This window comes from Lutra lutra, chromosome X (genome assembly GCF_902655055.1).
Source record: "Lutra lutra chromosome X, mLutLut1.2, whole genome shotgun sequence".
Taxonomy (NCBI): Eukaryota; Metazoa; Chordata; class Mammalia; order Carnivora; family Mustelidae; genus Lutra; species Lutra lutra.
In genome coordinates, this window is record NC_062296.1 from 20,804,084 (window position 1) to 20,829,235 (window position 25,152).

The 25,152-nt window shown below is 54.2% G+C and overlaps 2 protein-coding genes across 11 annotated transcripts in view; one reads left to right on the forward strand and one right to left on the reverse strand.

Annotated features, from left to right (window-relative positions):
• ELF4 (E74 like ETS transcription factor 4) overlaps positions 1 to 15,270 on the forward strand; it is a 41,629-nt gene extending 26,359 nt beyond the window's left edge. For all 3 annotated transcript variants that reach the window (XM_047715757.1, XM_047715755.1, XM_047715756.1), the window contains 8 exons: positions 972 to 1,254; positions 5,489 to 5,660; positions 6,086 to 6,178; positions 7,523 to 7,714; positions 8,586 to 8,669; positions 8,746 to 8,938; positions 9,537 to 9,914; positions 10,787 to 15,270. In XM_047715757.1, coding sequence (XP_047571713.1) covers positions 1,183 to 1,254; positions 5,489 to 5,660; positions 6,086 to 6,178; positions 7,523 to 7,714; positions 8,586 to 8,669; positions 8,746 to 8,938; positions 9,537 to 9,914; positions 10,787 to 11,588 — 1,986 coding nt within the window. In that variant the 5' untranslated portion in view covers positions 972 to 1,182 and the 3' untranslated portion in view covers positions 11,589 to 15,270. The remainder of the gene's footprint in view (positions 1 to 971; positions 1,255 to 5,488; positions 5,661 to 6,085; positions 6,179 to 7,522; positions 7,715 to 8,585; positions 8,670 to 8,745; positions 8,939 to 9,536; positions 9,915 to 10,786) is intronic.
• A 3,678-nt stretch (positions 15,271 to 18,948) lies between these two features.
• The window catches only part of BCORL1 (BCL6 corepressor like 1), a 61,866-nt gene continuing 55,662 nt past the window's right edge, over positions 18,949 to 25,152 (reverse strand). For 7 of the 8 annotated variants that reach the window (XM_047715747.1, XM_047715750.1, XM_047715746.1 and 4 more), the window contains 2 exons: positions 24,593 to 24,746; positions 18,949 to 21,223 (listed from right to left, as the gene is read on the reverse strand). In XM_047715747.1, the coding sequence (XP_047571703.1) occupies positions 20,941 to 21,223; positions 24,593 to 24,746 (437 nt within the window). In that variant the 3' untranslated portion in view covers positions 18,949 to 20,940. Of the gene's footprint in view, positions 21,224 to 24,588; positions 24,747 to 25,152 lie in introns of those variants that run through there. The other variant, XM_047715751.1, reaches the window with a different exon arrangement.

Here is a 25,152-nt window from a genome sequence, read left to right on the forward strand (position 1 = left end):
CCCGGCAGGTGTCTAGGGAGCATGCTGTCAGTGCCTCATGGGGGACAGGAGAGATGTGTGGGCTGCAGCAGACAGGTTTCCTGGAAAAGGTTGGGGGGAGGTGCCTGAGCCAGCAGGATGAGGATGAGGAAGGCTCTGTGGGCCCTTCCCCGAGCTAAGGCTCCTCTCAAGTTCCCAGGGTGACAGTTCAGTCTTGAAACTGAAAGCAAAGCTGAGGCAAGAGCGTGAACCCACACATGGCACAGAAGCCATCCTCTCCAGCGGGGGGCAGTGGTGGCGGGATGGCGATAAGTGCCCAGGGCCTATGACCCACCCGTCCCTCTGTCTCAGGGCTCTCTGGGGCGCGTGGCTGATTCTGAGAGTCCCCACCCCTGGAGCAGGGTCAGACCTGCGCTGGCCCTGCCGGCATAACACCCCACAGTGAGACGCTTCTTCCTCTACAGACTCTGCCCTTCGGAGCTAAGTGGCCACCAGTTCCAAGGTAGAGGGAGCCAGGCAGAGTCTGGAAGAGCACCTGGTACCCCCATGTGTCCCTAACCCACAGCCTCCCCCACAAGATTCTTCCTGAGCCAAGGGAATTTTAAGAATTCTTCATGCTACTGTCCCATCTATAGGGACGGATGGAGTGCCCTGATTTCCCCTGTGGCAACACCCTGGGGATTAATCTTCAGGGTGGAGAGAGCCCAGAGTCCCTCTATCTGTCACCTCCGAGGAGGCAGGAGAAAACACAGAAGGAGGCTGTGTCTTTTCATGGCCAGCTCAGGTGCAGACGATATTGACAGACCCACACCGAGGCTCGGCCACTTCCCACCGGACGCAACTCAGTTAACTTCCTCTTTTTCCTGCCCCCCCCCTTTTTTTAACCTGCTTCCTTTCTTCTCCCATCATCCTCCCCTTTTGGCAGTCTGGCTGTTGGCTAGACATCCAGGAAAGTGCCTTACTCATTGCCCCTGTCTCTCCCTTCTCCCTAGGTCACTCCCGTGGTTGGCCCAGCCTTAGCATGCAGCCTTGAACCTGGCATAGGCCACCGCCTACTCCAGCTCTCTACACCCCTTATTTTACTGTGGCTCGGGATAGAGGCTCTAAGTTCCAAGGTACCTGAATAGCATCTCCTGGTCAAGAACACCCCCGCAGCTCCAGAGGGCCCTGTGAGTCCTGCTGTCGGCTCTCTGAGAAGACAGTATGGCCATTACTTTGCAGCCCAGTGACCTGATCTTTGAGTTTGCAAGCAACGGGATGGATGATATCCACCAGGTATGACCCCAGAGAACACAGCCCGGTCAGCCAGGCAGACGATCAGACAGACACAGACAGGCTGGCAGAGAGCAAGCTAGGCAGCACCCCCTACTAGCCAGCCAGCAAGTACTGATCAAGCACCTGCTAGGTCCAGGCCATTGGGTCTCCGTGCCAGCCAAACAGTGCACCTGCTCGTCCCTCATGCAGCCAGTCAGTAGTCCCTGGGCGGTCATTCCATGTGCAGTCACAGGGTACCTGCTGTCACCAAGCCAGCCGTACGGCTGCAAAACACAGTGACTAGGCTGTCAGCCGGTCAGCAATGCGGGCTGAACGCACAGGTGCACATGGACCCTCATGCACATGTGTCTACCCCCTTCCCATCACCTGCAGTGTCACAGTGAGAAAGCTGCCGGGACAGCCACATAGCGAGCATCGGCTCTCCCAGGTGGCCCCACAGGGCAAAGACCAACCCCCTGCCCCTTCAGACTCATGTCTCTAGCCTGGTTGATGGGCCCTTCCAGAACCATCTTTTCAGCCTCGATCTGAGGATGCAGATCTGGAAATGCAGTTCTCTGGTGGGGGAAAGGTGAAAAGGAGGACAGATTTGCAGCACTTGGGGCTGCACCGCTCCATATCTTGCTCTGTACTGGGGCTGAGAGAGCATGTTTTCCGTGCACTTGGCTGTACCCACTGGATGGTGTCTTGGCACAACCATTGCGACCCTCCACTCCTGTCCTTCCACAAACTGGAGAAGAGGTAGCCAACTATGGTAGAAGGAACAGAAGATTAAGAGTCAGGAGTCCTGGTTTCTGATCCCAGTTGGGCTGCCACAGTATCACGTGGGCAAGTCCTGTCCCCTACCCTATCTGCCGTCTTCCCATCTTCACCAAGAGGAGATCCATTTGGATTATTTGTAAGGACACCCAGCCTAATACTGATGCTCTCTGTGCTGAATCCTCACGAGGACAGAAAACTTTATCTGACCTCTAGCGGCCTACCCAAGGCTGCCCCCTAGTGGGCTCTGGGCACATTGTACTTTCTCTGCCGCTGGGTCTTCACCTAAAGTTGCTCTCTTACCCAACACCTGTGGTGTGCCGAGCCTGGTGGAAGGCACCATGGGAAGAGAAGGGGAGAAGAATCTAACCACACTGGGGTTCTCGATACTGCTAGTCATTTTTTTTTGCCTTTTCTGGTCTGCTCAGCAACTGTCACTGTTCTTCATGGAGGCTCTTCTTCCCTCCTGATCCCACACCTGCCTCTCCACCCTCAGCAGGCAGCTTCTGCTCCAATTCACAGAGAAACTCAGAGCCAGGGACACTCTCTGTTTCTCTCCCTTCTCTCTTTTACTGATGACATCACTGTTCCTGTTTTCTTCCCGCTGCTGACCCGGGACAAAGAAGTGACCCTCTTCCTTCCAGTGGTATCTCCTACCTGTACTTAATCTCTTCTCTCCTGCCTCCAACACCTCAAACCGTTGGTCACCTCCAGTGTCTCTCCCTTAAATCCTTCAGACCTTCCAGACATTTCTCCTCAACTCAGAACATCTTCAGGCCTCCCCAGCCCTAAAACACTCTCCCTTCTACCTACCTCCTTCAAAAAACTACCTTCTTAGCTCCTTCCTGTTCATCAGCATGGTCTCCACCCTCCGTGCTTACGTTCTCACCTCCTTTCTCTCCCTTTTTTAGGAAACCATTTGTATTGAAAGATGTGTCATTAATACAAAAGAGTGTATAAATCATGTGTATTTATGTATATGTATACATATATATATATATATGAATAATTATAAAATGAACATCCATGAACTCACTATCCAGGTTAAGAAATAAAAGCATTACTAGTCTCCTTGAAGTCCCTGATATCTCAAACACTGTAGAGAGCCAACTCTACACTGGGCCCGTTCTATATGCTTTATGTGCATTGATCTGTTTACCTGCCCCCCACCAGTTTTATAAATGAAGAAAACGATGCCCAGCAAGATTAGGTAGCTTGCCCAAGGTCCCACTGCTAAAGTAGCAGAGCTTGGTTTCAAATCCAGGTTGTCTGGCTCTAGATCAGGACAATCCAATGGAATTTCCTGAGATACTAGAAGTGTTCTGTATTTGTCCTGTCCAGTACAGACCACTAGTCACAAGAGGCTATGGAGCACTTGAACTATGGCCAACGCAACTGAAGAACTGGACTTTTAAACTTGAAAAAAATTTAGATTCACATTTAAATAGTCACCCATGCCTAGTGGGCACCATATTGGACAGACAGCTCTCAACTCCATGGCCTCAGCCCTTCCTCTCTGAGATCCATCGTACTGTGTCCCCTGAAAGGGCTCCAGCCAGGGTGACTATTCAGTGGCCGAACCCAACGGCATTTAACCAATATTTATTTTTCTGCATCCTTCAGGAGCATTAGGCAGAACTGAACATTCTCATTCTTCTTCATGAAAAAAGAATTAAAAGCCCCATAAAAGAAAATTTGGAAAATACAGAAAATTTGAAAGAAAGGGAAAAAAGTCACCGAACGTCCCGCAATCAAAATAGAATTCTTATAAACATTTGTTATAATTCTTCATATACATAATTTAAAAAAAAAGAGTTGCAGGGTGCCTGGGTGGTTCAGTCAGTTAAGCGTCTGCCTTTGGCTCAGGTCATGATCCTGAGGTCCTGGGATCAAGCCCTGCATCGAGCTGACTGCTAAGTAGGGAGTCTGCTTCTCCCTCCCTGCCTCCCCTCACCACTCATGCTTGCTCACATGCACTCTCTGTCTCTCTGTCTCTCAAATAAATGAATAAATAAATCTTTTTTTAAAAAGACAGTTGCGGGGCGCCTGGGTGGCTCAGTGGGTTAAAGCCTCTGCCTTCAGCTCGGGTCATGATCCCAGGGTCCTGGGTTCGAGCCCCACATCGGGCTCTCTGCTCAGCAGGGAGCCTGCTTCCCTTCCTCTCTCTCTCTCTGCCTGCCTCTCTCCCTACTTGTGATCTCTGTCTGCCAAATAAATAAAATCTTTAAAAAAAAAAGACAGTTGCAACCATAGTCCTTTTAAAAAAAAAGATTTTATTCATTTATTTGAGAGAGAGAGCACGAGCGAGAGGGCACAAGCAGGGGGAGCAGCAGAGGGAGAGAGAGAAGTAGGCTCCTCACTGAGCAGAGAGCCTGACATGGGGACATGGGGCCCAATCCCAGGATCCTGAGATCATGAACGGAGCTGAAGGCAGCCGTTTAACCAACGGAGCCACCCAGGCATCCATAGTACTTTTTAAAAAGAAGCTTGCTTTTATTTATTTATTAATTATTTATTTACTTTAAAAAATAGAGCACGAGCAGGGGGAGGAGCAGAGGGAGAGGGAGAGGGAGATAACCTCATGAGCACAGAGCCCTACACAGGAGCCCCATCCCACAACCCTGAGGTTAGTACCCAAGCTGAAATCAAGAGTCGGACACCCAACCGACTGAGCCACCCAGCCGCCCCAATCACACTCCTTTTTCATTTAGCTTTGTTTGATTTGAGAACAACTATGTCCTCCAGGGGTCAAATTCTCATCCTGCTCATTGTATCCACTCGAGGGGATTTCGTGTCCACCCTTTTGAGCTCTTCGACACATATTTTTGACTCACTGATAGGTATCTCCATGTTAAATAACTCAAAGGTACCTCAAACCCACCATATGCAGACACTGTCCCCCTTCTCTTTCTCCACAACCCTGCTCCTCCTCCTCCACATGAGCAGTGTCCCCGCGTACCCAGTGAATCAAGATGGAAATTGGAACCCTCTTCCCCATCCAGACGGGGGCTGGGTCCTAACCTCCCACCTCTGTAATGCCTCTGTTCTTCTGTCTTCATTGCCAGAGACTGAACCCTCAGAGGTGCAGTCAGAGCCCCTAATCCTGGATACCGAACTCTTGACTGTAGGCTGAGCCCTTCACCCTCACCATTGACTAATCCTTTGCCACTGGCCTGCGAAGGAGCCTAACCATTCTCATAGACTGAGTGCTAACCTTCACCATGGATTAACCCAGAACTACAACCAGTTAAAACTGTCTGCCCCTGACTGAGTGCAGGTGGTGCAGAGCTACCCCATCTCTGTTAATCAGGAAGCTACTCAAAGCCTCACCTAGTGAGGTTGGACCCAGAACAATGTCATCCCATACAAAGGACAGCCCTGGGGGCTCCAAGAATGAAGAATTTTAAGAAGGGCCAGATATTTTTTTTTCCTGGCAGAGGCAGGTGAGCTTTAAACCAGATCCCTATCTTGTCCATAGCTGGAAGACCCCTCAGTGTTCCCAGCTGTGATCGTGGAGCAGGTGCCCTACCCCGAATTACTCCATCTGTACTCAGGACTGGAGCTGGACGACGTTCACAATGGCATCATAACAGACGGGACCTTGTGCATGGCGCAGGATCAGATCCTGGAGGGCAGTATTTTGCTGACAGGTTTGTTTCCTTCCTGGGCAGGGGAATGTGGAAGAGAAAGGGCTTCTGTCTTCAGGGACTGTAGTAGCCCACAGTGGCTTTCAGTGACCCCACACAGCAAGGGCAGAGCCCCAAAGAGTGGGGAATTAGGGTGGTTAGGACAAGCAAAAGGTCGTACCACTTCATAGAGGAGGAAACCATCCCAATGGATCTGTGGTCTTCCGAGATGGAGCGGGACGTGGAAGAGTGGAGGGGGGACTGGCTGGGGTGAGTGTAGAGAAAAGGTGGGGAGTTACAGTAGGCGGTGCGCTAGCCCTTCCAGGTCCCTCAGCTCGTTAGCACTGTTCTCTGGGCTGGCCCTGATGAGCTCTCTGCCCCGGCCGTGAGCACTGAGGGAACTTGTTTTCTGTCCACCCCGCACCCCACACCATGGAACCTGGAACCAGATGACAATGAAGCAACCTCACAAACCATGTCAGCCACTGAAGTCTTGCTCAATGTCGAGGCTCCCAACGACATCCTGGATGAGAAGCAGATCTGTAAGTGTGAACCCTGGTGCCTTAACTCAAGGCAACAAAAAATGCCCTTTGAAAATATCACCTCCATGCACTGGATTTGCAAGCATGTGTGCCCACAGCCACTGATGGCTGCGTAAACAGGCTCTTGACCTGGGGCAGGAATGGTTGGGGGGCAGGGGGCACTGGAGACAGGGAAATGGTAGCCAGGGAGAGTTTCCTTTTCCAATTTCTAAATTGTGGTAAAATACACATAACACAAAATTGACTACCTTCACCATTTCTCAGTGTCCGTTTGTATTGTTGGGCAGCCATCACCATCATCCATCTCCAGAACCTTCCATCCTGCAAAACTGAAACTCTGTGCCCATTAAATACTCACTCCCTATTCTCCCCTCCCCTCAGCCCCTGGCAGCCACCACTCTACTCTTTGTCACTATGAATTGAACTACTTACTATAGGGACCTTAAAGGAGACAGGAGTGGAGTCACACAGTAGTGTTCTTTAGGGACTGGCTTATTTCATTTAGCATGGCATCAGGGTCTGTCCATGTTATAGCATATGTCAGAAATTCCTTCCTTTTTAAGGCTGAGTACTATCTGCCAGGGTGACTTCGGTCCCCTCTGCTTTCTTGCCAGGGCCCCCAGGAAGACTATGCAGGGTGTGGCTGATTTAGAAATGTGCCAGGCTTGGAGCTCACCCCTCCACCTCCCGAGAAGGCCTCCAGGGCAGGCTCCTGGCCCAGCTCCCCCTCAGGCCTTTGCCTGACTCATGGACAGGAGGACTTCTGGCCCCAACATTCCCTCCCCGAGGAGGTGCTGGGATCCCGTTGGGGAAAACAAGCCTGAAACTGCCAGTTAAGAGTCCCAACACTTCCGTTCCTTTCCCTGTCACTAATGTGCACTCAGGCTTCAACAAATACTTATTGCATGCCTCCACGTGCCAGGCACCAGCTTGCTGTGTGACCTTGGACACGTGCCCTGGCATCTCTGGATCTCAGTTTCCTTATCAGGAAAGTGGAGGAATTGGGCTAAATGATACCTGAGGCGCCTTCCCGTTGTAAAACAAGTGAATGATGAAATCAAGGTGGCCCTTTACCCTGGGTGTTGCCTGGAACTTACCCACTCCCAGCAGTGGGCTATAAATGTGGCAGCCGTGATTGGGGCCAGCTCATGCCCACAACCCCGCAGATGTTTCCTCTCCTTGTGGTGTGAGACACGTGAGGCATTTTCAGGTGTATCCTGTATCTGGGGTTGTGGGGGCCAGCTCCTCCGTCCTCCCCGGGAGCCCCCCATTCTCTGACGTGCCAGGAGACCACACTCCTGCCCCGCACTGGGCCTCAGGCACCTCAGGCCTTTCTCCTTGCAGTCAGCACCTCCGAAATGCTTCCGGACTCGGACCCTGCTCCAGCTGCCACTCTGCCCAACTATCTGTTTCCCGTCTCTGAGCCTGATGCCCTGAGCGGGGCAGGTGACACTGATGACCAGGAGGGGCACTGTCTAGAGGAGAAGGTCCCCAGAGAGGAAAGTGCCAAGAAGACTGGAAAATCAAAGAAGAGAAGTAAGAGAGAGAGAGAGAGAGAATGTGTGTGTATGTGTGTGTGTGTGTCTGTCTGTCTGTCTTCAGGGGGGTACAGTAGGAGGGGCAGGTCAGTGAGACTGTCTGGGGTGAGTGGGTCAAGGCTCATAGACACATTCAGAGGACAGCTTTTGGTGTGATAGGGATGGATGAAAAGTCCTCCCTTCTGTACAGCCTGGCCTCATTGGTTGGCCTGCCCAAACCATGACGTTTCCCACGCTCCTCCTGTCAGCCCAGCTTATGTGTAAACTCGTGCAGAAATGCCGAAGATCCCCAATGGCTTGCATCCTAGTCCAGTGTTCGGATACCGGGCTTGGCCCCTTGGCCGGTCCCTGGCTGTCTGGGGCCCTCTGCCTGTAAAAGATGCCTCATGCAGTGTGCTTATCTTCCTCCTCAGACCTTGTAGAGCTTGTGCGAGAGGACTTTGGGCTTTCCCAAGCCCCCAATGTTATTGATTTACTCAGGCAAGGACTGCCTGATACTGCTTTGTCACCGTGGTGACCCAAACCCCAGTCTCATGCTTACCGGCACGACAGCTGCACCTTTAGGCTGCCTTCTCCTTTCCAAAATCAGGCCAGGCGGGTTGGGTTCGTCGAAAGGTGACTCATTCGTCAGTACTACACTTACGGCCATCCGGGCAATAGAGTTCTGGTGCGTCTCTGGGGCCCCAGCAAGAGGGGGGATATTGGGCAGGGGCGGGAACCCGAAGGCTGTGGTTGCAGACAGGGATCCTGGGCCTCTGGTCCCAGTGACCTGGTTCTTCGTTATCCACCATGGCACCCCACTCGGGAGCCTACCCTGGAGCCCTCCGTATGGTCTCAGCCTCATCCTGCTCCCCACCTTCCCCTCACAGTCAGGAAGACAAAGGGCAACCGCAGTACCTCACCGGTCACTGATCCCAGCATCCCCATACGGAAGAAATCGAAGGATGGCAAAGGTAGGGCTGGGAGTCAGGCCAGGTGGGAAGGGGGTCGGGTTGCCCGGGTGGCTCCTCACCACCTGGCCCTCTGCAGGCAGCACCATCTACCTGTGGGAGTTCCTCCTCGCGCTTCTGCAGGACAGGAACACCTGCCCGAAGTACATCAAGTGGACCCAGCGAGAGAAGGGCATCTTTAAGCTGGTGGACTCCAAAGCTGTGTCCAAGCTGTGGGGGAAGCAGAAGAACAAGCCTGACATGAACTACGAGACGATGGGGCGGGCACTGAGGTAGGAGCTGCTGGGGCGCTGAGTCCCTGCTCTGGGGGCTTTACCAAGCTCTTCTCCTCCAAGACGTCCTTCCTGCTTTAGGGTCTGCTGATGCTCGGTTCTGCTTGCCCCTAAGCCCGTCCCCAGACACCTTCTGGGAGGCACAGTCCCCTCCCTCTTATAGCTCTATCTTAGCTTTTTCTTTTTTTATAGAGAAGAGCCTTTGGGGGCCTCCCATCCCCACGAAGGGCATTCTGCTGGCCAGAGACCTAGGGAGACAGACCTGAGTTACCCATCATTGGTCTTGCAGGCTGGGAGACAGCTGAGTTCCCCACCAGCCATCCCTTCCCATCCTTCACTCTCCCCTTATCCTTTGCCCCAAAACAGGGCGGGGCTAGCATTTGAAACCGCTTTTCATGGCCCTTCGTATCCTCAGCGGGGGGGGGGGGGTCCTCAGAAATTTCATAAAAGCCTTCAAAGTCCAAGAGTTGGCCTTACCCCTTCCCTTGACCTGGGACTCACATCTGGCTGTCGGGCCGGCCTCCACTGCCCGCTCGCCCTGCCCCGGAGGGCGGTGTGTGCCTGCCTAACTCCCCACTCCCTGCCCTCTGTCCCCCAGATATTACTACCAAAGAGGCATCCTTGCCAAAGTGGAAGGGCAGAGGCTGGTGTACCAGTTTAAGGAGATGCCCAAGGACCTAGTGGTGATCGAAGATGACGAGGAGAGAACTGAAGTCACGGCAGCCTCCCCTCAGGCCTCCACTCCCTCCGCCTCCTCCACCGGTACCACCCGACGAGCCAGCTCCAGGGTCTCGGCTAGAGCTGCTCCCCAGGGCAAGGGAGGCCCTTCCTGGGAGAAGCCAAAGGTTCAGAATGTTGGCTTACCGCCGTCTGCGAATCTGGAATTGGGACTGTCTACGGATGAGGAGATCCCCACTACCTCTACTGTGCTGGCCTCTCTCCCAGAGAGCCAGGCCAGACTCACCAAAGCCGTGAGGTAAGGGCCCCAGAGTCGTTACATGTCTTCCCCGGAGTACCTCATGTCGGGGGCGGGGGGGGGGGTGTTCTCAACCTCTTGCTGAGTTCTGCTGTTTCTTCAGTCTCACGGGAACCTCACAGAATCCCTGGGAAGCCAGTGGAGTCCTTGTTGGTCAAGAGAGGAAAAGTGACTTGCCCACGGTTGCATACCAAAATAATGGCAAAGCTAGCCCTTGATCTGTGTGGCGTCTGTCACCAGCTGGGGGGTGTTCCAGTTATCTCAGAGTGCTCCCCCAACTGTCACCAGAGCCCTCCATATCAGGGCCCATCTCCTCAAGCCCCCTCCACTGCAAAAAGTGGCAACAGAGAACGTGACAGAGATGCCCGTTGTGCTTCCCTCAGGCCCTCCAGGCCCCCCTGGACAGCTCTTGCTGCTGCTTGTCCAGGTGAAGTGTCTCCACATTTTCCCTGAGAAGGCTGGGTTTGAGCTATGTGTGTGTGGCACTCAGTGGGCTGGCGCGGGCGAGGTGCCCTTCTGAGGGGTGGTGAGGAACAGGAGCTCTGGTGTCAGAAGGCCTAGATGTGGATGCCTGTGACTAGCTGTGTGGTCTCGGGCATATTACCTAACCTCTCTATGTTCCCATTTCCTCAAGCTGCAAAATCAGATTATGAATCTTGCTCAGTGCGTGGGCTGTTCGGAAGACGGAGGGAAGTACCACATGTCGGTCCTTTGGGCTAATTCCTGACCCCTACTAAGTGCTCAGTGGACGTTCGCTGATGCAGCAACAAAGAGGACACCTCCAGCCAGCTCCGTCCCTCCTGCGCCCTCCTCCCTAGCCCGCTGGGAGATGCCTCCCGCCTTGACAAAACCTGTTTTCTGTTTCTTCTCAGTGCTTCTTCGGTGCCCGGCAACATCCACCTGGGAGTGGCCCCAGTGGGGTCGGGCTCTGCCTTGACCCTGCAGACAATCCCACTGACCACAGTGCTGACCAGCGGGCCTCCTGCCAGTGCTGCTTCCACACAGCTCGTTCTTCAGAGCGTTCCACCGGCTTCGACCTTCAAGGACACCTTCACTTTGCAGGCCTCTTTCCCCCTGAACACCAGTTTCCAAGAAAGTCAGGTGGCGGCACCAGGGGCTCCACTGATTCTCAGTGGTCTCCCCCAACTTCTGGCTGGGGCTAACCTTCCGACCAACCCGGTGCCATCCTCTGTTGCGGGGGCTGGACCGGCTGGGCCCAGCCCTCAGCCCCCCGGGACTGTCATCGCTGCCTTCATCAGGACTTCCGGTGCCACCGCAGCCTCTGGGGTCAAGGAGGGGCCGCTGAGGCCCTCCTCGTATGTGCAGGGCATGGTGACTGGGGCCCCGATGGAGGGGCTGCTGGTTCCCGAAGAGACCCTGAGGGAGCTCCTGAGGGATCGGGCTCACCTTCAGCCACTTCCCACCCAGGTGGTTTCAAGGGGTTCCCACAATCCGAGCCTTCTGGGGAACCAGACTTTCTCTTCTCCCAGCCGCCCCACTGTTGGGCTGACTCCAGTGGCTGAACTTGAGCTCTCCTCGGGCTCAGGGTCCCTGTTTATGGCTGAGCCTAGTGTGACCACCTCTGGGAACCTGCTGACCAGATCCCCAACCCCTGCCCCCTTCTCCCCATTCAATCCCACTTCTCTTATCAAGATGGAGCCCCATGACATATAAATGAACGGGCTGGGGGAGCGTGCCTCACCAGGCCGAGTTGAGTATCATTTTCATATGGACTTCCTCTAGCAGAGACTGACTGAAGCAGGACATCTGCCCTTACTTTTCGGTGGGATCTCAGTACACCGGATCCCCTGTCCCCGACCCCTGCCCGGTGTTACCGTGGCCACACCATGCCCAGTTTGAGCGTCCCTGGCATCAGACCGTGGCCTTCAAGAGCACTAGGGGATATGCTCTTGTCAGGGTAATGGGCTGACCGGGTGATGGAGGGAGAAAACCTCCAGAGAAGTCTGTGGCTGGGGCCGATGCAGGGGCTCTGCGGGGAGAGTCCTTTCGTGGGGCCGTTTCGCCGTCTGTGTTCCTTCCGTGGGGAATTTCCTACCCCATATGTGAATATCTCTGTATGTATTTGTGTGTACTCGTGGGTCTATATCTCGGTTTCTTTGGGGAGGATGGGGGTGTAGCTGTGAGGTCTTCAAGGGTGTGTGTTTCTGGGTCAGCTGCAGAGATGGTGGGGTTTTTTTCTTAAGGGAAAGCATTCTCTAGTTCCCTTTGGACAAACCATTCAGCTGCCCTGAGGCTAGGGGGTACAGGCTGGATCCCCCAGACTGGGAGAGATGTCACAGAGCTGGAGCAGATCCAGGGGAGGAGGGTTTCGATGGATGTGTGTGCTGGGGAAGACAGAGTTCAAAGGGACAGGGTCGGACCCAGATACGAAGTCCCCACGCAGGGCTGGCTTAATTGAATGTTTGTGTCAAGGGCCTGGGCTGTCATACCAGCCTTTGCTGGCGCACTGGCCTACCCACCCGCCACGACCCGGGGATCCTCTTCATTAGTTTTGCCCCAGTGTCTCCCTGCTGTCCGCCGTGGCTGGGGTAGTCGTGGAGCAGCGGACACTGAGGCTGCCTCTCCTCCTGCCCGTGCGTGCCCGCTGCCCAGCCTGCTTTCTACTCACCTTGTAGGTTTGCCAACCCCCCTCCCCACGATGGCTACCGCAGACCTTGAGTGGACTGTTGGCCCTCATCGCCAACTCCCACACCTAGCCCTGACTCTATACCAAGAAGACAGGAGGAGCCAGCGGATGTGAGCCCGCACGACACTTCTATCTCTGCCTGGTCCCCTGCTTCCATCTTCCCCCTTTCTGAGGACATTTCAACCCATCCTCTCCTAAGTGAACCCCTCGGCTTCACTCCTCCTTCCCCTTCTTTGAATTAGCTTGCCTCTCTCCAGCCAAATTGGGGGCAAGCCTAAGAGCTAAGATGCGTCAGCCTCAGAAACAATTCTCTTATCCGGTGAATTTGGTTAATGTGAATCAGTGCCCAGGCCCTTGGCTATGTCCTCAGTAGAAAACCATCCACTTGAACTAACTACCTCCCCTGGTCGCTGCCAAGCCTCCTGTGTTCTCTCCCACTCTCTTCTTGTTCTTGTCCCCCACTCTCTCTGGAAAGAACCATTTATGGGTGTGCAGGTGTGTTTATTACACATCTCCAGCACTTGGCATTAAAATGCTTTTTTCTAATATAATCCGTTTATTATGATAAATTCCTGATGGTGGAAAGTGAAACATCCCGCAAAAGAGTCACCTTAAAAAAAAATTTGCACAAAGGCGGTAGGTGGGTTAGGGGGTGGCCTTGCCCCCGCCCCCCGCCCCCGATTTCACAGAACTCATCATCTGAAGGTCACTGATACCCTAACCTGACGTCAAATGTCTTCTTCACAGTTCTCAGTCCCCGAGAGCCCTGGCAGCTCAAGACACTACTTCCCGCCCTCCTGCTGCGGCCCCACACCTGCCGCTCTAAGTGTGGCTGTGCCCCCCCAAAGGCTTTCCTCCGTTCTTCTGGCTCTGGCTTGCCTCTTTGGGGACGGGTCTGAAGTCGAGGGCGTCAGCCCCTCCTTACATTTCTAGCAGCTGGCTGGACATTTCCATCCAGATGCCTGTCATGCCTTAAAGACAGCCCCTCTAGCAAACAGGGATTTTTAAAACATGAATTTTAAAGTCTTTACACACACACATACACACACAAAACCTTTCCCCTCAAAAAAACAAACAAAAAGCTGTCATGACTTGCCTATTTCTGTTCATTATGCCACCATTTTCCTGACCTTCTAAGCTTGACATTTCAGAGCCATCTGATGGCTGCCTTCCTTTGACCCTGTCCCCTCCCCCATCTTCTGAAGTCCAGGCCGTTTGCCACGACTCTGAAATCTAGCCTTTCTTCCACATTCCCGGGGCCTCCAGCCTAACTCAGACTTACCAGAGCTCACTGCCCTCCCAGACACATCAACACACACCACAGTGTGACCTGTCTCATCCCCTCCGATCTGCAAGCACCCGTTCTGTTCTTTCTCTGCTAAAACCCCTTCAGTGACCCTCACTGTCTGTAGGTAGGGGTGATACTCAGAATACTGAGCCTCTGATCTGTTCGGGGCAGCTGAGCACCAACCCTGTATTTGCTGAATCTCCAGGCCAGCCAGGGGTCCTAGAGGAGGGAGGAGGGAGCACTTGGGGGACTCAGGGTTGTAATTGCCAAGAGTGAGGTCCCAAGGCCTTGACCTGGCAAGGCCCTTCCCCAGGAGGTCCCAGCTGACTTCCCAGCTGTCTCTCACTTTGTTTCCCTGTCCCCTGAAGGATGGCTCCAGTCACAGGGATTTGCTGGCCTTTTGAGCTTGCCTCTGTTCGAAGTTTCCCACCTCTGTGGTTTTGCTTTACTTGGTTCTGCTCAGCCAGAGTGCTCCACGCCCCCTGCTAGTACTGATTAAATCGAACCCATCCGTAAGTCTTGATGTGTGGAAGCTGCTTCCCCACACCAGCCTACCCTTAGATGAGTTCGTTCTAATTTCGCAGCAATTGCCACTCTTTGGGCAACTGATCGCGAACAGCCTGTGACATCTTCTCTGTTATAATCACAAACTGTTACTTAAATCTTCAATGACTTGACCTATTTTGTCTCCCCAGTTAGTGTGTTCCCTTCTGAGGGGTGGGGGGCCATAGCACCCACAGAGCAGGGCACAATGCGAAGCGTCTAGTGAGCACCAGCGAATATTACTGATTGAGCTGGTGGAGAGATGGGGACTAAAGTCTGAGGCTGGTGACCTCTGACCTCCCCTCTGCACAGGCACTCACCCCAGGTGCTTCACTGCCCGGGGCCAGTCCTCCCTGGTTCAGTGCCCTCATGGTACCCCCATCCCCACCCCCCAGCCTTGCCCCTGAGACTTGTTACTACTTTGAACATTCCCTGCCCCTAAAGAAACTTCCCTGTCCAGTTTCTTTTCCTAATTCAAAGTGTTAAATTAGCTAATCTGGTCAACTCACCTGTGCTGATCTAGTTATGGGAGAGGGCTGGCGGAGACCCTCAGGAGACAGGTTCATTTTCACCAGAGTCACATGGCAGCAACATCCTTGCCTCTGCCATGGTGTAATGGAGTCAGGAGACACTCTCTTCACCCCCCAGCAGCCGCTGTGTTACTCCTTCCTCTGGGCTCCCACAGCACTTGGCGTATACCTCTCATTGTAGCACTTGGCACATGGTAGCTCCTTAGCTATGTGTTTATGTATGTTGCCCCTCCAATAGACTGTGAGCTCCTCAAGGACAGGGACTGTGTGTTAGTCACTGATGTATCCCCAGCGCCTAGCACAGTGCCTGGCACACAGTAGGTGCTCAATAAATGTTTATGGAAAGAATAAATGAGTCTTGTCTCTAATGATGGGGATTTCAGCCCTAGACTGTGGCAGGCAAAAGGGGGAGGAGAAAAACAATCCATACTTCGGGGCTTTCGCAGCTTTTGGACCCCTCATGTAACACTGCGGGCAGCTGCTGCTTTGCGCGCGTCTGCGCTCCCCGCTCCCAAAAAGGACCCACGAGGAGGAGCCCTCCTCTCCCCCAGGCGGCTTCCAGCTGTGCCGCGCTGTCACCAGGAGCCGCGACTCCTGAACTCCCGCCCTTTGCCCCGCCCCCTTCCCCCGACAGCTTCAGCACTATTTCCTCACCCCTGGGTGGAACCGAGTGGCCAATGGAAGGAGCTGGGCGAGAAGTTATTTTCACCAGCATGGGTCTTTCTGACCCCATAATGTATTTTTAGAGGCGGCTCGGTTGTCGCTGGTTCCAAAGCTCCTGGATCCGAGGTGGGCGCTCATTCCCCTCCCGCGGCTCTCCCGCTTGAGAGGCCCAGAAAGTCACAGCCTCCGAGAGCCTCGGCCCCAGGAGCGCCGGACGTGGGGACCAACGTCCAGCAGGTGGCGCCGTCGAGCTAGCGATGAGGGGCCGACGGCCCGGGAGAGCCCGGGATGGGAGAGGCGGCTGGGGTGGGGCCGGCGTCTTCCCGTTCCTCCGTTCCGGACTCTGCGTCCCCGACAGTCCCTGGGCGGCTCCGGGCCCCACCAAGGCCTCCCACGGCTCCGAAGCTTCGAACTTCACCAGCCCCGCCAACCCCACCCTCCACTTTCCAGGGAGAATTTAGCAGGGGCTGAACGTCCTCTCCCAATTGGCCTGCCGCGCCCGGCCCCGCCTCCTCGCCGCCCCCTCCCCCTCGCCGCCCCCTCCCCCGGCCTCCGCGAGCGGCAGGTGAGCACCGGGCCCACCGGGCCTGGCGCGCCCGCCGCCGCTCTCCCCAGGTGCCGGGAGGGAGCCTCCGCCGAAGCCTGCCGCCGCCCGCCGCAGGCCGCCCGACTCGGCCCGCCTCCCCACCGCGGCCTGCTTTTAGCTGCAGGGCCGCGAGGCGCCGCTTTCCACCTGGAAATCGGAGAGCGAGCGGGCGTTCCATGGCCAGCGGAGGGCCCCGACCACCCGCAGCGTGAGCCCGGGCTCCCCGCGGGGCTGGTGCGGAGCCGGGGAGGCGTCGGCACCTGGCGGCCCGACACTGCGGCGGGCCAGCTTCCTTCGCGGTGGAAACCCGGGGTCTAGGAGAACACGTGGAGTCCTGGCCCGCCCCGCTGCGGGGTCCAGAAGGCCGGAGCAGGGCACCTCCCCATGGCAGCTGAGCAGGCCGCCCTTGGGGAGGAACCCATTCCCCCTAAAACACACACAAACACACCCGCGCGCGCGCACACACACACACACACGTCTTAGCAGGGGCAGGACGCAATAGAACACTGAACAGCTTCACTGTTAGATTGTGGAAGGGACAGTTTACTGCCCAATTCGCCTCCCTCCAACCCAAATGGGGATGCGCGGGTAGTGGCTGGTCCTTTTGCCAGAAACACGGAGACTTGAACAGGGCCTCCCTGTAACCCTGCACCCCGAAAAGGAACATTCTGGTAAAACCATCATTAACTGTGACCTTGGCACGTAGGAGGAACTAACTTCAGCTAAACAGCTGTGTTTGCCCAGTACGATTCTCTTCCTTCGTGGGTCAGTCGAGACCTATTTGGCAGATGGAGCAATGAAGACTAAGAATGACTGGGTTCCCACCTGAGGTGAGCCTGGGCGGTAAGTGAAGCCGGCTGCTTCCCCTAGGCCCGCTGGAAGGATGAGAAGGCCCACTTAATGAGAGGGAGGCCACCACCCTCAGCCTAGTCTGGAGCAGGCATGCAGGTCCTATCACAGCCAATACCTCCTGCCTTCGTCTTCCCACCCCAGCAGAAGGGCAGTGAGGGGTCTCTCGGAAGGGTGTGGGGAAAGGAGCCCAAAGGCAAGAAAACAAGGAGCTGCTGATGGGCTTTGCTCGCAACTCGCCTCTTTTTGGCAGGGAAATAAAGGGCCATGGGTGTCCACACACCCAAACCCAGATACCCACGGCTGCCCATGGCTGCCCACGGCCCCCAGAAGGTTCCTCTCCTGTTCTTTTGGGGTCACGCGGACTCTGCCCACAGCATCTTCCCTCCTGCCTTAAGTGGAAAGCCTTATAGTCAGTACTGTCACCACTCTCCCTTCATCCTTTCATCTCAAGTGATTACCTCTCTTCCTCTCCGTCCTCCCATACCTCCAACTCATCGTTACCAGTTTATTTAAACAAACAAACAAAACCCCTCTATACCCAGTTTTCCTGTGGTTCCCCATCACCTAAGGCAAAAGTCCAAGCTGTGCTCCTTGGCATGCCTGGCAGGGCTCTGTCCCCTCCAGCTGCAGTGACACTCAGGTGGCTTGTAGTTTCCTGCACATACCACCCTCTTATTTGTCTCTAAGCCTTTGCTCCAATTGTCCCCTCAGTTCAGAGACGCTTCCCTGTCACCCCTCATTCCTGTTTTCTACTGAAGTGTCAACTGGGTACCCTCTCCCAGAAGTCCTGCCAACCACCCCACGGCTCTCGCCCATCTCTTTGAGCTGAATCCTTGCCCTCACCACAGAGCTTTCATGACCTACTGACAGATCTGATTTCTTAACTGCAAGTTCCAAACGGAGGACTGAGCTAAAATCAGTGCTGTTATGTGGTTGTTTGGGAACATGAGAAAGCAACTGTTCTGGAAGCATCAAGATCAGAAAGTGGGTAAGCGAGGGCCAATGAGGAAGATTAACGCTGTGGTTCAAAGGAATGGATGTTCCTCCATTGGGACAGAAAGACCTGGGTCGAAGTGTGCTCCTGGGGCTCGAGCAAAGGGCAGCTCACAATTCACTCCCAGGGTTGGCTAGGCTCCGGCTGGCCAGACCCACAGATCCCCTCACCTGTACACCGACAGGGTTCTCCAGAGACTTAAGCCACAGGGAGAGGTCCTAAGAGTATAGCTGAAACGCCCCAGACCTATCAGACATCCCCTTCCCCTCAACCAGGAACGGGCCCATTCTGGAGCCAGCAGTCAGAAGGAATTGGAACTTCTACCACTGTTTTTCAGAAGTGGGGAGGAAAGGTGTAAAATCTAGGATGGGCATCTTGGCTCCACAGTGGCTGGGTCTTAGGAAGCCAGAAGCACGGAAGGCCTGTGCCGTGCGGGTGGGCAGGGGAAGCACGGGCACAACAGTGTGGGAGTGATAAGACTGTGTGGTCAGATGCAGATGTGGGTGGCCCAGGGCAAGGGAGCCAGCAAGCAGGTGATTTCCTTAAGTTAAAGAGGATCATTCCTCATAGCCTCCTAAAAGAGGGCTCCTCCTTCCAGTTCGGCTACCCCTATGGCAGACAAGGAACACACGCACGCACGCACGCACGCACGCACGCACCACGGCTAAACAGATGCAGGGACTCCGTTCTCCCCACCACCCCCCGCCCCGTACCCCATGATGTGCCCCTGCTTTGCCTTTTCTTTCCAGATCTTGCCCCAGTGGCTCCAATGTTCACCAGCCCCGCCACCCTGTCCTCATTTGTGCTACCCAAACTGCAAGGCAGGATCAGGGGCTCCCATTGACTTCATCAGGATGCCCATCTGTTTTAACCATGGAAGAGCCAATACAGGGAGAAGAGTAAAGACAGGAGACAGAAGCCCTGACACAGGTTTTTCAGTATGCAAGTGTTTTTGACTCCACAGCCAGTTGCTTAAAATGAAACATAAAGGGCAGCCAGAATACACACCCAAATGCAAAAAGGTAAAGGCAAACATAAAATAAATCACACAATACCATGAACCCCCACAAAACCAAAAAATTAAAACCCAAACCCCTCAACTTTATATATACATATGTGTGTGTGTATATATACGTATATATACACACACACATATGTATCTATATTTTTTTTTTAAAAAGGGAGAACAACTGTTCAAAACCAACTGGGCAGTATGGTGGGGGTGGGGAGCAGTCCTACAGAAGGGGGCCTAGAACTTCCCCCTGGGAACAAAGAACAAACACAATACAAAGAAAATAACCACCAATGCTCCTGCATGGGTCAGGAGTCTCCAGAGAACAGATTGTCCCATCCTCAAACTGGCTTTTTTTTTTTTTTTGCCTTTTTTTTGTCTTTTTTTTTTTTTTTCCATTTTCTTCTTTTGTTGTTGTTGTTTTAGCACCTGTACAATAAAACTGTACCATCTCCAACCAGAGCCGGCCACAGTGAGGCCCTCCTGCCTTTGGATGGTACATACTCTCTACAAGGATTGTTTGGAAAAAATAGCAATTGGTAGAAAAATAAGAACAAGAGTAGGAAAGACAATGCCACAGAGCCGGGCAGGGACAAGGGACCACCCGAGCTCCTCCCTCTCTCTCCCAGAACAAACCCAGCACCGGAGGCCAGGAAGGAGACCTGGCAGGGCCCCACAGTCAGCCCCAGGTCCCACGGTGGGAGCAGAGCCCAGCCTCCGGCCCTCAACTAGGAAACAGCTGAGGCCTGGATCTCACATCCGGCAGTGCATCCCACAGCCCTCTGCAGATTCCAAAGGAGAATGGGGGACAGAGGGAGAAGCAAGGAGGAGAGAGAGGAAGGGGGTGCTGGGTCTGGCAAGGGGGCGAGGGGAGGGTCAAGGGCTGGAAGCTGAGAGACTCAGCATCCATCCAGAAAGGGTGCAGGCGGGAAGGGGTGCGGTGGCTGGAGGAGGAGGGTGGAGATCCGGGAACAAGCCCATATTGTGCACTCCGAGGGGAGCAGTGAACGAAGTGTGAGGAGGGGGCGATCTTGGCCTTCAGGCCCATTCCTGACTCTCTGCAAATAGAGTGACCCATTAACCCCTTCCCCCTACAATCTACCCCTCCCCAGAAACACTAATCTCAAGGAAGTGGGGCTGCTACAAAGCGCAGGTAGTGAAACAAACAAAAAAATGGGGGGGGGAGCACCAAAGCCTCAGGATTACCCTCAAGCCCCCAAGCCCCCACCAGCACCAGCCACCTTCATTAGTCACAGGTCCTCAGCACCCCCAGCCCCTCCCGCCCCCTCCCCAGTGGGGTGAAAACAAACCTGGGAGTCACTTTGTTGGAGGGAGGGGGCAGCTCCAGAGCTGATCAAGAAAGACAAAGAAAGGTGAAGAAAGTCCCCTCAATACAACAAGTTGCCTCAAATCGTCACAGTGATACAGACTTATCAGAAACCAATGAAACAATACAAATTAAATACTAATAAAATAAATACTATGGAAGACAGAAGAACACAGGGGAACGGAGGGGGCACTCAGAGATTTGGGCTTTTCTCATTTCTCCTCCAGACAGGCTGAGGCCACCCAGGGCCCAGGTGTGGTCTTGGCCACACACAAAGGAGGCGGGTCCAAGAGACCCGGGCGCCACCTCCCGCCATCCCCGGGATCTCTGGTCCTCAGACGTGGAGTTCAGCTTTCCACCCCCATCACCAACCACAACGACAAAGACGATGACAGGGAGATGAGAACTAATCATAACCGGAAAGAAAAATCCAGTCACTAACGCTGGCATTGATAAGGCGGCTTCTTGTTGGTCCGTATTATTGCCTCATTCTGCAGTCGGGTGCTCGTGGGGGAGAGACACGGGAGGTGGGGAAGGGCGAACTTGGGAGGAGAGAGAAGAAAAGGGAGGGGCCGCTTCCCAGGTCAACTGTTCCAGGGCTGGAACTCCACCTCAGACCCCAGGAGCCGGAGGAGCTCTGGCTCGTAGCGCACCAGCTCCACAGTCTCAGAGGAGCCTGGGGCGGATCTGTCGTCCGTGCCTCCGGGCCGCTCGGCTGGGGTCAGGAGCTGACTGGAGACCACTTGCCGGTGGAACTCAGCCTTGGGCAAGGTGGCAATTTCAAAGTGCGGGAACCGAGCCTGAAAGATCCTGGAGGAAAGCTTCAGCCTCTTCAGGACGTCGGTAAAGAGGAACCAGTTGCAGGGCCTGGGAGAAGCAAGAGTGGGAGTTAGGGAAGGGGGCTGGGGGGAGGCCGTGGAGTGCCGGGAACACTCCGGAAGGCCCAGGAAGGGTGACAGTCTGACTGTCCCCCACCCCCCAACACCAGACTAAACCAGGGGCTGAACTCTCCTGTTTCCTCCAGTGCCTGAGCCAGCTTCCAACTTCATCTCCAGCACTCAGCCCGTGACTGACCTCTTCCCAAAAAGCGGGAGCAGGAGGAAAAGGAACTTCCAGAACCTAAAACTCAGAGCAGCCATCCCCAGACCTTCCCCCACACCCCATAACCTGGAATTTACCATCTGCTGGGACCAGTTCTTCCCCCCAACCGACCGCTGCTACCCTGTCTGGTTTCCCTTTCCCGTTCTCACCCCTGCTTCCCCTGCCTCCTTGTTTTCTGAGACCTTCCCCAACAGACGGGGAGCCGTGGAGAAAGGCCTAAACTGCGGGTAATCTAAAAGGCATTTCTCTTTGGCTCTGGAATGCATTAGACAAGTTTTTTCTCCAGTGGCAGCACCGTCCTTTCTGCAGGGCCGGAGCTCACATTACAGCCAGTCTGACTTTGCTGAGCACACCCGGCCCGGCGGCAGCCTGGGGACAGCTGGGAGGGGTGCTGGAGAGGCCGCTCAGGAGCCGTGCGCTCCCCACTTTGACATGAGGCATCCCTGCGTTAATGGTCCCCATTCCAAGGCACTCCATTCCCTCCTCCTGTGGCACTGTCCCGCCCCCAGCGGCCCCACCAGCCTCCCCGCTGGCTTCCCTCGGGTGCACCTCCACCCGCCCTCACTGGATCCTCTGTTACTATTCGTTTTCTAAAAGGAAAACTCGACCTTCTCACCCCCTGAACTGCTTTCCATGGATCCCTGGTACCTCCAGCAAACAAACAAAACGAACAAAAACAACCCAACCGTCTAAATTCTTTACCGCAATATTGCAAGACCTTTCAAACATGACCCCCTCCAACCTCTTCAGCCCAGTGACCCCCCTATAGTAACACTCAGACAGACAGACCGACAGACACACACACACACACACACACACACTGTGTACCTCCACCCCACCAAGTGCCAGCCGTTGGGTGAAGGACAAGCCCTGCTTTCTGAACCTGTTAGCCTTCGCTTGTACCCTCCATCCACCTCTCAGGCCCAGCTCAGATGCCAGATCGCCTGGTCGCTCGTCCCATCTTCCACAGTCTCATGGCACTTGGTGCACACCCCTTTTATAATACTTCAAACACAGCCCATCTCAGAAAGACTACAAAAGCAATGTTAACTGTGCTTCTCTCCGTGGCACAGGGATGGGAGACCACTGTTATTCACTGGACACCTTGCTCAACTGTGTGACATTTTTATTTTGTGTGTTATTAGAGCTGATTATATACTCGTCTATCTCCTGCACTAGCCTGGAGATGCTCTGAAGGCTGTATTTTGGCCTTTGGGGTTTGCCTGGTGTGCCTGCTGAAGACACGGTTACGGGACGGAGTGTTTCGCACAACACATAGCACTCCTACTCAGACCCACACCCCTGCTCCCTAAAATGCAACGCTCCTCCCAGGGACAGTAAACGTTCTCCCACTGTCAGGAAATGGAGTGCTCGGGGTTTCAGAGAAAGGGACTATAGATACCATACAGTTGGACCATCACTTTCAAAGAATGAAAAAGAACCCTCAGAACGTTAACAGTTGGTCCTCAGAATCCAGCTTTGCTTTGGTGATTCCGAAGGCAGTTCTGAACCCTGCAGGGCCTTAGGGTCATCATTCTACACCTTCCCTACTTCTTTTGTTAAAGATCTTATTTATTTGAGAGACAGCTCCAGCGCGTGGCACAGAGCCAGTAGGGGAGGGGCAGAGCGAGGGAGAGGAAGAGGGAAAGAATCCCACCCCCACTGGGAGCTCGATCTCGTGACCCGAGCCAAAACCAAGAGTCAGGAGCTCAACCAACTGAGCCACCCAGACACCCCTACACTCTCGCTACTTCTTGGAGAATCTGTATTCCCCATTGCACTGCAGCTGTGGGGAAGGACAGATTCCAAAGAGGCAAGGGAGGAAGGGAGGCCAGAATGTCGGGAGACCCAGCTTTAGGTGGAGCAAGCTTTCACGTGAAAACCTGATTGCCGCGCGGCAAGTGGCCCTCGGTTGCCCCATGTTCCATCCACACCTGACACATACTACCCTGGTCCTTTTGCTGCCTGGGGCCCCAGATCCTGTTTCAGAGAAGGCGGTGCTGAATACTGTGGAAGAATTAATTAACTGTGCAACACTATATCCCAGAGGCCTTGCCCCGCCCTCAGGGATCAGCTGATGCCCAGAAGAATAAGGACCAAAAGCCCCTGGAACTTGATCCCTACCAGTGTCATCATATAGGCTATTTTTACTCTTATCAGGCCCTGAGTGAAGGGATGCACAGAGCCTTGTGGCTCAATGGGTAGAGTCGTCAACTCAAGGGACTCACTTGAAGGGCTCCCGATCCCCCGTCCTCCCCCCTCTCTGCCGTGTGCACTTTATGTGCTTTCACTCTTTAAACAAAAACAGGGTTGGGTATCTTAAAAATAGGTATCAAAGGAAAAGGATCCCTAAGAGTGTTTGCAAAGGTATTTGAACTATGTGAAGACACCAAGAAGAAGAAAATACTGAGCGATGGAGGCTAAGAACCAAAGGACAGGGCATCCAGCACCCCCTTAGCAGCACAGTCACACGCTGCCATCGGTGAAAGCCGACCAGAACCATAGCCCCGCGAACTCCCTCCTGGATCATCAAGTAAAGATTAAGCCGGGTTTGGCCTAATGGTGTCAGGTATAGTCTAGTCTCTGGAAATGGGTGACACCCGTTAATAACATACACAGTCATCTGACATGACAGTGCCCGTGCCATCATCTTGCCAACATGAAGGCTCCGAGAAAGCAGCCTATAGATTACTTAAGGACCCCAGCAGCCCCTTAGCTATGGCAACCATATGTCGTGGCTTTTCCAAGAATCTCAATTGCAAATATTCTGTCTGGCTGTTCCCAGAAACCACAAAAATGTTCCAGAGATTCTAATAGTTCATCAGCCCAAATATCTCCCAGATCATCTCTTACACCCAGGAACAGCAGCAGAATCCTTCGGAGAGCAAATCTAGGTTTGGGGTTTGGGAAGGACATACAGTCCATAAACCTAGAGCTTCCAGCCTCTGTTCTGAAGATAACTGAGCAGAGCGGGAAAGTCAGGCTGGCCTTGGTCATGTGTCAGCTTTCCCGAGCTCTAGCGTTTGCTCACCAGGTCTCTGCTTCCTTCTGGAGAGCTCCACCCTTCCCAGCGAGGCAGGCCAGGGTTTGCCAGGATCCTGGCACTCCGTCCCTGTAGATCTCTTAGACACTTACCCGCGGGACACTGACACTTGGAGGTTGTAGCAAGGGAGAAGAGGCTTGTCTGAGAGCTCGAACATAAAATCATCCTCTTCCACATCATCTCCTTCTTGATCAGAGTTCCCGGGAGGATTATGTAGGAGGTCACAGGCAAAGCCATCTTTTTCCTCTGTAAGGAGAGCACATGGGATATAAGGACTAAGCTACATGCACAAAACTGAAGAAAAGAGATGCTCCAACAAGAAAAGGCACCTGAAGGTGGGCGATCAGGAGACAGACCCCTGGCTGGAGCCCAGCTTCACTGATCCCATGGTTCCCACCCTTGGGAGGGCCCATGAAAGTTCTATCCCTGGGAGACACAATTCTGTGGCCAGAAATTCATTATACTCCTCCACCTTTCGGTTGGAAAAAAGCCAGGTGATATGAAGGGTGAGCTGCTGGGCTGTTGGAGATGAAGCCTGCCGGTTCTACCAACAGTCGAGGGCAAGGTAGAAGCCCAAGGGGGTGGCTCAGCCAGTTCCCTTCCCAGCCCGCATGTCTGGGTGTGGCTCACTTCATTCCATCCCAACCTCCTC